General features: G+C 40.0%; 1 protein-coding gene across 4 annotated transcripts; it reads right to left on the bottom strand.

Moving 5' to 3' along the window:
* CNBP (CCHC-type zinc finger nucleic acid binding protein) lies at positions 1–12,498 on the bottom strand. 4 transcript variants are annotated; one of them, XM_049863156.1, is made up of 5 exons: positions 12,347–12,498; positions 2,522–2,641; positions 2,306–2,398; positions 1,923–2,124; positions 1–1,092 (listed from the first exon to the last, which is right to left on the bottom strand). In XM_049863156.1, exons 2-5 carry the CDS (start codon positions 2,622–2,624, stop codon positions 975–977), a joined length of 516 nt encoding a protein of 171 aa, XP_049719113.1. In that variant the 5' UTR covers positions 2,625–2,641; positions 12,347–12,498; the 3' UTR covers positions 1–974. The 4 variants fall into 4 exon arrangements, with proteins under 4 accessions (XP_049719113.1, XP_049719110.1, XP_049719114.1 ...); XM_049863153.1 differs by having other exon boundaries at positions 2,501–2,641; XM_049863157.1 differs by having other exon boundaries at positions 1,923–2,121; positions 12,347–12,495.
* Positions 12,499–13,043: the final 545 nt, after the last annotated feature.

A 13,043-nucleotide genomic window follows, 5' to 3' on the forward strand; every position in this document is an offset into this window, starting at 1 on the left:
TTTCAGTCCTCCACATTTCCCCTCTTTAATATGGCATTTTGCACTATATACATTAATGAAAATTTCAAACAAACAAAAAGAACTTTAGTCAAACTCCCCTTCCTCCTCCAGCTTTATTGGATAGTTTAAAATTACACTTCTATTTTCTAGGACTTCAGTTGCTTCTTCCATCTGACTTTAAAAAACTGATTACAGCAAATGAAACACAGTTGTCTAAGTGATATAGTATACAAAAATAACATCTTGATTTCTGTGAAAATGCATTTCTCTGCAATTCCTGAACAGCTCCAAATTATGCTAACTCTGAGCATCGATGTTTACTCTGGGTTTTAGATTTAGTCTTTGAAAAAAATGTGTTCTAAACCTTTGCCATCACCACGTGTATATCCATCATCAACTCTTGTGATGAAGTTGTTTCTGTTTAGGCTTTTATCCTGATTTCTCTCGCGTAGGCATTAACGCTCATGTTTGTCTTTTTTTGTTTACTCCCACTCAACTGAATGTTCTATGTAGGGCCTGATACAGATGTTACTTGATGTTATTTAATAGCTACTGAGGTCAGACAATCCAAGGCCATCATATGCTAAAATTAAAGTTACTTACAGAAGTTCATAGACACTTCCAGAATTGGTTTTGCCTCCTACATGGGAACACTTCAAGAAGCCCAGAACGGGCTCACTGGTCTGACTCAACTCTTCCCATTCATTAATCCCTATTCACCAGTGGCGCGGAAAGGGGGTTCTTTAACAAAGCATTATACATAACACCTCTACCAAACTAAACATAAACTTTTTTTTTTGTAGTTAAATGCAGAAAGTCGATTTTTTTTCCACCCCTTTCCTCCTTTTACACGGCAAGTAAAGCTCACTGGCCTGGGAGTAGCCTCTATCTGCCAACCTTTGGCCAGTGAAGAGGATTCAGAGAAAATAATACAACCATCAATCAGAAAAAGGAGGGGCGACAAAGGAAAATAATTAAGCTGTAGCCTCAATTGTGCATTCCCGTGCAAGGTGCCCTGACTCGCCACAGCGGTAACAGTTGACTTCACTTGTCTTGCTGCAGTTGATGGCTACATGACCAGTTTCACCACACCTAAAAAAGAAATTAAGAGTTTTCACACGTATTCAGAAAATGTAAAATTGACAACCAATGCAACAGACATTGCAGGACAAAAAGCCACAAGCCAAGCCATGTATTTTTCTGTTTTAAACAATAAATCTAACCATTAATCCTAAACTTGAAGGCAGATAATGCCAGAAGGAGGAATTACATAACAGAGCTACTCTCAATTGTACAGCCTAAGCCATAAAACTAAAATTTTCTCCATAAGACATCAACCAACATGAAGTCTAAAATACTAACCAAGATTAGTTTTTTTTTTTGCAAATTAATGCCTAAGATTTCACAGGTGTGTATGTGTCAAAACTTATACAACTGTACACTTTCAAAATGTGCAGTCTACTGTAGTCACATTCACAAACAAGCAAAAGACTTCTACATACATTACAAAGTTATATATATACATATGAATTATACAACTTTCTATACAAACAGTCTCTGGGAATGGAAAGGCAACTGGGATTGTACTAGTTAGAGATTTTCAGAGAGCATTCTAGAACGGCTAACTGGTTTTATTGGGGGGGAAGAGTCTCTGGAAGCTTCAAATTACTACAATGTAACATTCATATTTGAGTTCTAAGATCCCATAGTTGTATGGACTGTCCAGGTCCCATAAGCCACAAGCTATCATGGCAGAACACTGATTGCTGTGCAGATAGGTTGCTGGTTATGAATGCCAACAACCTGTCCCATCTGAAATTTCACCAAATGTACCAACCCACAAGGTCTTTCTGTTTACAGAAAACTCATCTACATAAGAATTTCTGCAATGAGTTTCTTCCAACAACATTTTAAAAACTTACCTATAGCACTTCACTTTGGTGCAGTCTTTTTGAATGTGTCCAAATTCTCCACAAGAATAGCACTTCTGCTCATCAGCATGGTCACAGTCACGAGCAAGATGGCCTGGTTTGCCACAGTTGTAGCAGCACTGCTCTCGCTCTCTCTTGGGCTCCTTGCAGTCCTTGGCAATGTGACCACCTCTACCGCAGTTATAGCAGGCTTCAACAATAAGGAAAAGAAGCAGACCAAGACTATAAAACCTTTACAAAAGTGTTGCTATATTCTAAACCACACAATACAAAGCCTCAAAGGTGGAAAATCCTTCCCAATGCTATGCTGCAGCAGTACGTGCTCACCTCTCCTAGTTCTAGTAGGGTATGAAAAGGAAGTGTTAAATACTTACCATCCTCCTGAAGATCACAATCCTTGGCAAGATGACCAGACTCACCACAGCGATAACAGATGTCTGGAAGAGATGAGGAAACAAACTGGAAACCTATTTTGAGCAAATAAAAAAAAAAAAGAACGTGGCTAATTAGACCAGTCTTGATATTCATGAATATTGCAATACTTCAAATTTTTTTATTCGACAAAATACCTCTATCCGAGGTAAAACCACCTCTGCCACGGCTTCTCATTCCACGACCACGGCCTCCTCCAGTAGGACATTCCCGAGCCCAGTGGCCAGATCGCCCACACTTGAAGCACTCATTGCTGCTCATGGTTGCAGTTAGGTCTTCTAAATATTAAAAATGGTCACACATTAAACCACCTGAAATTATTTTTCACTTTTAATCCCCCTTTAAGTACATGTTTAGAAAATTATTCCAGAGGAAAAAGTCAGCCAATATATTGTTCGGAAAAAATATTACATGCCTACATACCTAGGCATTATATACCTGTTATAAGATATTAAATTTTATGCATTGACACGGATAATTAGGATATATTAAGAGAAGTCCCTAGGTGGCATAAACAGTTAGGAGCTCAACTACTAACTGAAAGGTTGGTGGTTCAAATCCACCCAGAGGCGCTATGAAGAAAGGTCTGGCAATCTGTTTCTGTAAAGATTACAGCCAAGAAAACCTTATGGAGTGCAGTTCCACTTTGTAACACACAGGGTCACGACGAGTTGGAATCAACTTGATGGCAATGGGTTTACCCCAGATTTGATGCCCTCCTCCTTGCTTAAATTCTTACATTCTAAACAAAATTATATATATGTGTGTATGTATATTAAGCATTATAAAACACTGTATATGTTTTCATACAATTTTTGATCTTTAAAACCATTAAGATGAACCCATACAGATTAATAAAGTTACTCATAGAGTGACGGGATGGGATTTACAGGGTTAGTGTCAATGAACATCCAGTACTGGAAATAAGATGTAGTAATTTTTCATTCCAGGTCCAACTTACTGAACACATTTTCATGGTTATAATCCAGTAGCTTTATTTTGGGCAAATGGAAGTCATTTACTGTTCATAAAATTGGAATAACCCAAACCAATGGAGCTATAGTATAGAATTTGGGAGTGAGGGGCAGGTGAAGAAAAACAATTTCTCTCTCATACCTTAGCACCTAATTTAGTGCCTTAGTTATACAACAGCATTCAAATGTTTGCTAATTGAGATATTCTACAGAATGGATTTTTTTTTTTAAGGATATAAATGTTAACTTTAGAGAAGACAAATGCATTTTAAAATATTAGAAAAATGACCAGAAAGAGGTACAACAAAATGATAACAGCACCTACAGTACTGGGACCATTCCTCCCCCTTTACCAAATTTTTCTGTAATTTTACTTTTAAAGCAAGGCTATTTGAAATTCCACAAAAGATTCCTTTATTAGGTCTCATTAAAATAAAATTAAAAACTCTCACTAAATCAAACGGATTCTGTACTTTACATAACAATCTAAAAATAAACTGAGGCTATCCCTTGAATTCATAAGTTATAGATTAAACTCCTAGTCGAGTGGCTTTTAAAAAATAAACGAGCTAAAAAAAAAAAATCACATTGTTTCAACTTTAAGCAGAAACTGACTGAATAGTAAAATTAGCTATATCAGCCGCACAGTCTCTTTCCCAAGTCCCAAAAAACCAAATGGCATTTAGAAAAATGGCAAGTTCTCCTCTCCTCACCCTTTCAGTAACTGTTTATTAGGTTAGAGTTAAATTAGTGACCAAAAATGTTTAGTTTCAAGAAGTTTACACTGTCAAACATTGAAGAAATGCCAATTCTCACTTATTCCAACTCTCTGGAATCAAATGTTCAAAAGAATAATCTATCAACTCTTGCACTTGCTACATGAACATATAAAGAAAAACAGACTTGGCTGTATGGGATACTTGTAAAATCAGTGGTTTCAAATGTATAATGTGCAATTTTAATTGAAATCAGCCAGTGAAGGAGATTAAAAACGTATTTTTACAGAATCTGATATTAGATTTCCTTTGTAACTGTTCTTACACCATTATTAATGTTAGCATTCTAAATGAGGTACTGATTTCCCCCAGAGAATAGTCAAGGTAAAAAAAATGACTGGCATACAGATCAGATCATAAAATAAAAACTATCACCCCTGACTAATAAGCTTCTTAAAAAAAAAAAAAAACTATAGGAGACCAAATGGTCAGAAATCACACCCAAATAAAGATGAAATGTTAAGTGGGCAGGAAAACTAGAGTACTAGAAACGGTACAACCTGAAGGGAATGAGAATAATGGCACACTGAAAAATATAACATAAACCCACTTATCACTGAATAATGTGTATAGAAATTGTTAAATGGGAACCTAATTTGCTATGTAAGCACTAAAAAAGTATTTATTAAAAAAAATCTAGCAATAAAAAGTAAACAGAAAATTGTATACAAAAATGGAAAAAAGTTGTTTACGGCACCCCCTCCTTCCATCCCTATTTTCTTCACTGTGCATCTTCTTCTGTTTAGTCAGATCATTTGAGCACATTTAACTATTACAAAGAAATTATCATATATCCTTTGACAATGTAATCTAGGCAATTTGACAAATCCTGAATATTCTATAATATGTAAACAAGATACTTATCTTTTTGAAAAGACAAACAGAACTCGGACAATCCAATATTTCAGAATGCATTTCTAGAGCTACAGAAATGATCGCTCCTGCCATAATCTCCCCTTCGGACTGTCTTTTTCAAAACAGGACCTCGTTTATTTTATAATCGCAAAGTACAAAGGAAAAGGAATGTTATAATAAATCACTGCATGCTTATCAGTGAAATAAAGTCAGCAGTTATAACTTTAGGTTTATCTTTGGCTTATAAATATTACTTAAAATTAATTACTCAAGAACTGATGAACCAATCCGAAGATTTTTTTTTCCCTGAACTGTTTCCCTTTCTCCATTTTGTCTTCTGTTTCCTTCTATTTGTGGGACCTAGCTCCAGTATGTAAAAGGGGAAAATAAAAGACAGGAAAAGAACTATTTCTAGAAAGGAGACAGCTAAAATGACATCGTAAGATTAAATATTAAGCTTTACCTCCTCTCAAATGAAAGCTGATTACAAATGTGATCATTTGGGTATGAACTATAAATTACATTTAGAGAAAGCAGTATTTCTCCATTTAGATACAAAATAATCTAGTTAACAAAGCATCTTATAAGACTGTAATTAAACAACTCTGAAAAAAACACATGCACAACTCAGTGGCACAGGCAGAACTTCATACATTGTAACAAGTTTAGTTTTGAATGCTTGGTTGGTCCATCAGCAAATTTTAGCCTCATATAATTCTGTTTTCTGAATTAAGGTAAAAAACAAAGCAAAACGAAAATGCAGTAAGTCTTAAAGAGAAAAAACATTAACCATTAACATCCCAAAGATCCATCATCAGTAGGACCCATACTTTTTTAAGAGATCTTTCCAGTGGGTTTAGTTAATGTGTATGCAATCTGCCTTCTTGGCCAAGCCCGTCATAAACACTGAATCAGCTGGTTCTATACTTTCACTCTGGTCCCTTGGGATGGACTTGTCTCTTTAATAACACTGTTAAACCAGTTGGTTCCTGCTGTGTTTTTGGAGGCATGCTACCTACCCTCGGAGGCAGTTATCTGTGTTACAAAAATGTATTTAGGTAAAAAATCTTTAGAGAATTTCATGAAACTACTTAAGCAAACTACAGGCAGTGAGGTAAGACAAAATCTGAGTGGAGAATTGCTCCATGACCGCTCCTGGCTGTAATTCTGCTGTACTGTCCTGTCCACCTGTCACAATCTTTTCCAACCTTCACGGGCCAATTCAGATGCCAATTCTATAAAAGAATCTGACCACATCACCCAGCCTGGAACTCTCCTTCCTATCAAGGCCAAGGGAGCTTTATTAGTATCTATCTGATGGCACTGCCATACTGCCTTTTATCACATTCCTTGAGGGCAGAGACCAAGTAGTAATTCACCTTTGAATCACCACAGCACCCCATATAATTATCCTTCTAGTAGCAGTTATATAACTCAGGATTTTAACTGCTTCTTTCAGTCTACAGGGAGGGGTTTCTAATAGTCATTTACTGAATGAAACCAATTGTATATCTCATAGAGACCCAAGCCAATCTCATCAAGCACTAACAAACACATAAATTTCTGTGACCACTCACAACAGTTATTGCACCATTAATTTAAAATAATGGTCCAAACAATTAAGTGCTTGGCTATAACCGAAAGGTTGAAGGTTTGAGTCCACCCAGAAGTGCCTTGGCAATCCAATTCTGAAAAATCAGCTACTGAAAACCCTATGGAGCACAGTTCTACTCTGACAGCTGTGTCCAGGGGGCTGGGAGTCCCATGCTATGGTGGCAGCTGGAGTTTAACCCTGTGGGTGGTGGATTCTGTTTCCAGAAAAGCGGATATACGAGCTGGGAAGGACACTTTCTCCCAAAAAATGCTGGCTACAAGTTGGAGTCAACTCGACTGCAACTGGTTTTTTCAGTTATGTACTCATGAAGGATTGGCTCATTCTCTGGAATTCCCAGCTTCCTGAATCATAGGTAAGATTCCGCGCAAACGAATTTTTAGAGACTACACTTTTCAACTTCTCAGAGGGATTAAGGCCCACTGCTCTAAAGATTGGAGCCCTGATGGAACAGTGGTTAAGAGCTCGGCTGCTAATCAAAAGGTCAGTGGTTCGAATCCACCAGCTACTCCTTGGAAACCCTGAGGGGCAGTTCTACTCTGTCCTACAGGGTCGCTGAGTTGGAATCCACTCGTAGACAACGGGTCTGGTGTTTGGTTTTTTGCTCAAAGATATTGCTAATATAATTAAAAACGACCCAAAACAGCATTAACCTACACTTATAAATGTTCTTTTTGGGCTGCCAATCTATAATAACGCTAAGACTAGGAGAAACAAGGAAGAAACTGCTGAATTTGATAAAATCAAAGAATATCTGTTTCAGATTATCTAGTACGATTCCTGCATTTGGCTGAAAAAACATTCACCCAAGGTCACTTAAAAACAGCCAGCAACAGGGCCAGAGTCCGTAACTTGCCGTTCAAGGCTTTCCCTATTATTCCAAGAGCTGACAAGCAACCAGACCTCAGTAAATTATTTTACAGAATGCTACAAAACATATATACTAATTTCAGACGAAAACCAAAACACTGTATCTTCACTGTGTCACCGAACAGCCAGAGAGCATGTATTCTCTTCCTTTTGCTGCTAAAAACCGCTGATATATCTACACTGATGTATCCTGACACAGTACAAAGATTTTAGGACCATGGGTGACTCTGAGTTTGAATCCCAGTTTAACCACTTGGTGTGTTACCTCAGAAAAGACACTTGAGCCCTCTGTCCTTATTTGTAAAAGGGTGACATTAAAATGGATTTGTGGAATGGACAGTGGTGACAGTTGCACAGCATGATGAACGTGATTCATGTTCCTGAATTGTACACTTCAGACTGCTGAAACAGCAAATTTTTGTGGTATATATTTTATAGGAAAACATAAAAACTGAATTGCAGTAAAAACTGTTACACTGGGTTCCTTGTACTCAATTTAAAAGAACATTTTAAGGGTTTATGGCTTCTGCTTACATAATTATTTCCTTTCTGCATTTCTCCCAATTAAATGATTTCTTACAGGTGGACTTTAATTAGAACTCAATCCAACAGCCATATAAAAGCAGGCTTAGAGTGGTCCTAACTCTGTTTACGCTCATTTCTCTTCTCTTCCCAACTCGTACATACCTTCTGACTGGAATGAGAAAGGCCTAGAGGAGGAAAAAAACGGATGATTTCTAAGTGGATTCATATTTTCAACTACCAGAAATCAGATATTTGTTTCTAATTTTCAGTTTTTGCGTATCATATTTTTACGACATAAACCTCACTTAAGGAGGTGGTATGAGCTACAGAAGGAGCCCTGGTGGTGCAGTGGTTAAAGCACTCAGCTACTAACTGAAAGATGAGTGGTTCAAACCCACTACCTGCTCCACAGGAGAAAAGATGTGGCAGTATGTTTTTGTGAAGATTTACAGCTTTGGAAACCCTATGCGGCAGTTCTGCAGAGGATTGAAAGCTAGGCTGTTTGCTGAAATTCTGATTCTAGAACTTCCTAGTTGTAAGGCTTTGGATAAATGACTTGGTCTCAGATCTTCAGTTTTCTTACCAATAAGATGGGAACAAGAATACATGCAGGTTTGTAAAGATCATAGATAACATGTTTATAAGTACTTATAGTAGATATTCAGCTATTACAGCCCTTCGGAAGTAATCAGGGCAGAGAGAAAGAGGTATAATTCATCAGGGCTTCATACTGGCTCATTCTGGTTTGAACCCCTGTTGAGAATTTGCACGTCCACCCCAGATACACTGAATCAAATTTACAGTTTAACAAGATGCCCAGGTGATTCTTATATATAAATTTTGAGAAACACTGCTCTACTAGTGGTTCTCAGAATCGGTCCCTAACCAGCAGCATTAGCACCACAGGAACTTGTTAGAAATGCAAATTCTCAGCAGGGGTTCCAAATGGAACCAATTTGAAACCCTGTAATTAACCAAGGTCAGGCAGTAAATACAAAAGCTAGGCTAAGAACCTAGAATTGTTCCTAGTATTGTACTCTATTTGCCATCATTTTGGCCAGAAAGCAGGTAATGCAGAACTTGTCTGTAGTTAATTTTTGTTACAACAATATAAAGTGTTTCAGTACCATGCTGGAACACTAAATGGACTTATTGAAGAATAATCAGTGAGTGCATTCAGGGGGCAAAAGCTTCACTACAGTTTTACTGCAGTTAGGTCAACATACCCTGAGACGAGAATACCCCGAGCTTGGGAAAATAACTAGGGGTACAGCAAATGTGAATACAGCTGTGTTAGGAAAACCATATAAAACAATAAAGCTAGCCAGATACCCACTATACTTTGCTGATGTGATCTTTACCCTCAGCTTTCCTATTACTTATTTTAAATGTATTTCCTAGGACAGAGAGAATTTTACAGTTGTTTTATTCACTGGAACTCGTATTTTTAGTTTTGACCAAGGTTATTAGATTTAAGTAATTTACTGGCTTTGTTCTTAGTATCAAAAGTGTGGTACAATTACTGATATTAATTATGAAGACAAATTAGTATAATTCTTTGAGCTTTGATACCAATTCTTAGGGTCAAGTAATAAAGAAAATGCTATTAACAGAAGGGTACACCAATTTACTCTCTACTCCAAAAATATTACAACCACACAGCAAGCAATTATAAAAAGCATATGCTAATTTTAATGAAAAAAATTTGCTCTGTATTTCTCCTTACGTAAATCAAAGTAGAACTTTTAAAAATCCACAGCCGTAACTCTGAATTTATTCATAGTATGCCACCACACAGCTTCCCTGAATTTTAAGCCAAGATAGACTTTTTTCTTACTTTCTACAAGCCAGAAGTGTCACCACACACCCCAAAAACTAGCAACCTGATTTCATTACTTACTACCCTCATTTGTAATTATGGAACCACTCCAGGTGATCACTATAGTGTATGCTCATACTCCTAAGTAACTATACCCTTCTACTTACAACTTGAATTTCGGTGGCCACATGGTCTCATTTTATTATTCCAGCAGGTTTTTTTCAACATGAAAATGCTGTAAGCTTACTGGAATCTCTCAATGGCATTCCCTTACTGCGGTACATCTGACATTGCCAGAACAGGAGTTCGATTAAGCGAGGCAGCATGTAAAGACTGTTCACGTTGCAGGCCAGGATGCCTTGGCATCAGTCTTCTGGCTCTCCACTTACTGTCAGGAGATTAGGAAGAAAAATAGCTTTTTTTTTTTTTTTTTTAAATAACTCTCACTCCTGCAGGAAAGAAAGCAAAATCTCCCTGTGGCAAGTGTTTGGCCAATAGACCAATCGGTCAAATGTTGTTCTACTGCTGTTAAGTACCAATTTGCTACTTTCCCATATACATGCAATGTAAATTTATCATCAGATTTTAAAAGAAATGTAGAAAGAATCCTATCACAAAATTAATTTATAACACCTTAAAAAAACAAACCTCTCTGCCTGTTTCCAGATGTTCCAGTGTAAAGAAATGACTTACCTTGGTTTTCCACTGATTTAGCTCAAAACAGTTTAGTGTTCACGACTCTTTGTGATATATTACCTCTCTTGGTATCAGAACATGGACTTTTTGGATCCTAAGGAAAACTTACCCTAGGTTTCTAATGCGACATACATAGGTAAGTACACAAATACATTTTTTTTTTTTTTAAACTGTTGCCAAAAGGTAACTGCAGTTTGGAAATGTTTCAAAGTTTATAATTCAGTCCTCGGGAAGCTAATAAAGTATTCCTTTTATATTCTAGTACACAGAGAGCTTACTTGTAGACAAAAAGCAGGCTCAGCAAGCTAAAAACAGTACATACCTAGTTACCTGGCACTTTGCAGGGTTTTGATAAGCACTGATCAGAATAATTCTTCACAAGCATTTTTAAAAAACTTTTGCAGGAGGAGGAAAAGCCTTGGCAGCAGGGACTATGTTTCATACATCTTTTTTAAGACCTTCAAAGCCTTATACTCAATATGTAGCGCTTGGACAAATGATTAACATGAGACTGCTAATTTAAATTCTAAGGTCACCTCATTGATACAAAGATTAACTGGTTTCTCTCCAAAGCTGAATCACGCAAACAGGAAAAGAAAAACACCTATTTTTATAAAAACTTGTAATTTGGGGCAAAGTAAGAATTCTCTTTTACTTAAAAAGAAAAAAAATAACAAAAAGCCAAATGCAGACTCTTGGATTATCTTACCCTTTATGCGGGCTCTTCTGAATTAATGCCTGAGACACACTACCTGAAGGCACAAACGATTACTGAAATTTTTTTTTTTTAAAGACACCCCCCCCACAAGATTAGACATAGTCACTTCCTTTGGAGCTGCCCTGTGGCTGAGGCCATGTGGTTAACATGTGGCAACAAGGATAAGCCTTACCCATAATAAAATCAACACCCAAGCCCGAATGTGGGCGATTATGCCATCCTAAAATAGGTTTTCACGTTATGGAAAATAGACGGAGATTGGCTAATTAAACTTCATCTCTTATTTCTAGATCAAATTATAATTGCTTAATTAACCTAAAAAATAACATAAAGACTACTGATGCTATGGCTTTAGAGGTCTGAAAAATTTAGATGGCTGTTTTGGTAATGGGATTTCTAACGCGCCCCTCTAAAGTCACCCTGATTCAAGGAAAGCAGGTTCTATCAGACTTTTTTCGACTGGCAACATAAGACAACTAACTTAAGAGCATCTGAACGACAATAAAAACTCAAGATCAGAAAGCTATCAAGTACAGATAATATGGGATTCCAAAGGCTCCCAAGCCTCATTCCGGGGCACCCCGCCACCCCAAACACAAGATCTTCTTCAAGGACCTTTTAGGTCCACCAGAAACCTTGTCTGGTCACAAGGCCCGGAAGGCCCACTATCCCGGTTCATGGCCTGCGAAAGTACCCATCCCATCCCCCCCATCCACATCTAAGGGCCTTCTCCCACCACCCGGCCTCCTTCCAGTAAGTTCCCGCCAAACTGACCCTCAGTCCCTCCCTCGGCGACCCTCGAAGCCCTAGGACCTCAGCCCCAAGGGCGCACAGGTCCGGGCCTCTTCGGCCGTAAGCCTGTGGCCTGGGGTGCGGCCTAGGCTCTGGGAGAGGCCCAGAGGCGCGGCAGCCCAGCTTCCTAGGAGGGAAGCGACGGCGGGAGGGTCGCCTGACTGCGGCAGGCCCGAACTCCGCGCCGCAGGCGGCGGTGGCAGCCGAGTTTCCCGCCTGACGCAGCAACGGTGCAGGCCAAAGTGCGGCCGCCATCGCCGCCCCACCGCTCCCTATCCCCTCGTCCGCCGCGGTCCAGAGGCCACCCGCGGTTCCCCTAGCCCGGGCCCCCACTTCCGGCCCTCACCTTCGGCGTCTGAGCGGGTCCGCAGCGACAGAGACTCGGACGCAGCCCGGGGAAGGCGGCTTGCGAAGTAGCGGCTGTTTATTTTCAGGGTCCTTGCCTGCGCCACACGCGGGTCTGCACACGGCCCCACACACGCCGCTGCGCACGGCTCCCTCCGCCTCGCCCACGCAACCAATCAGCGCGCGGGGACCCGCCGTCCAATCAGAGCCGCCGCGAAGAGGGACGCCCCGCCGAGCGCCGCGCGGGAGGGTCCTCTTCCTCCGCGCGCGGCGGCCGTTCCCGCCTGGGACGCCAGCCCAGCCCCACTCGGCGACGGGACCAAGCGGGCACCGGGGGAGAGCTTTCGGCCGCGTGCCTCTAATCTGAGTGCCTGCTGTGGCGATCTCTCCGGGCAGCCTGCGAGGGGCGTTGCCCGGGGACGGGTGTCAGTGAAGTGACTGTGGTTAGCGCGAAGCCGGGGAAGATTCCTCCCCTCCCTGGGTGGAAAGAAGGCGCCTACCCGTACGCCCTTGACTCGGTCTGGACAGAGTTCCAGAACCAGGCCACATTGTCCGATACACATATTTAGGTTTGTCTCAAAGCCGGGGCTGCAAGCCATGGACGTGAGTGCAGGCTGTAGACCTTGGGGTTTTGTGTGAGCCTGGGCAGGGCCGGGAAGGCCTTGCTGCTCTCCTGGCCGGGACTGCTGTATCCCACC

This window comes from Elephas maximus, chromosome 20 (genome assembly GCF_024166365.1).
Source record: "Elephas maximus indicus isolate mEleMax1 chromosome 20, mEleMax1 primary haplotype, whole genome shotgun sequence".
Lineage (NCBI taxonomy): Eukaryota > Metazoa > Chordata > Mammalia > Proboscidea > Elephantidae > Elephas > Elephas maximus.

What these genes read in the sequence shown, in the direction of transcription:
- CNBP (XM_049863153.1), bottom strand. Translation starts at nt 2,624, where the DNA reads ATGAGCAGCAATGAGTGCTTCAAGTGTGGGCGATCTGGCCACTGGGCT. An exon ending in TGGTTTTACCTCGGATAGAG is followed by an intron (nt 2,399 to 2,500) that starts GTATTTTGTCGA and finishes TGCTCAAAATAG; the next exon opens with GTTTCCAGTTTGTTTCCTCA. An exon ending in ACCAAAGTGAAGTGCTATAG is followed by an intron (nt 1,093 to 1,922) that starts GTAAGTTTTTAA and finishes TTTCTTTTTTAG; the next exon opens with GTGTGGTGAAACTGGTCATG.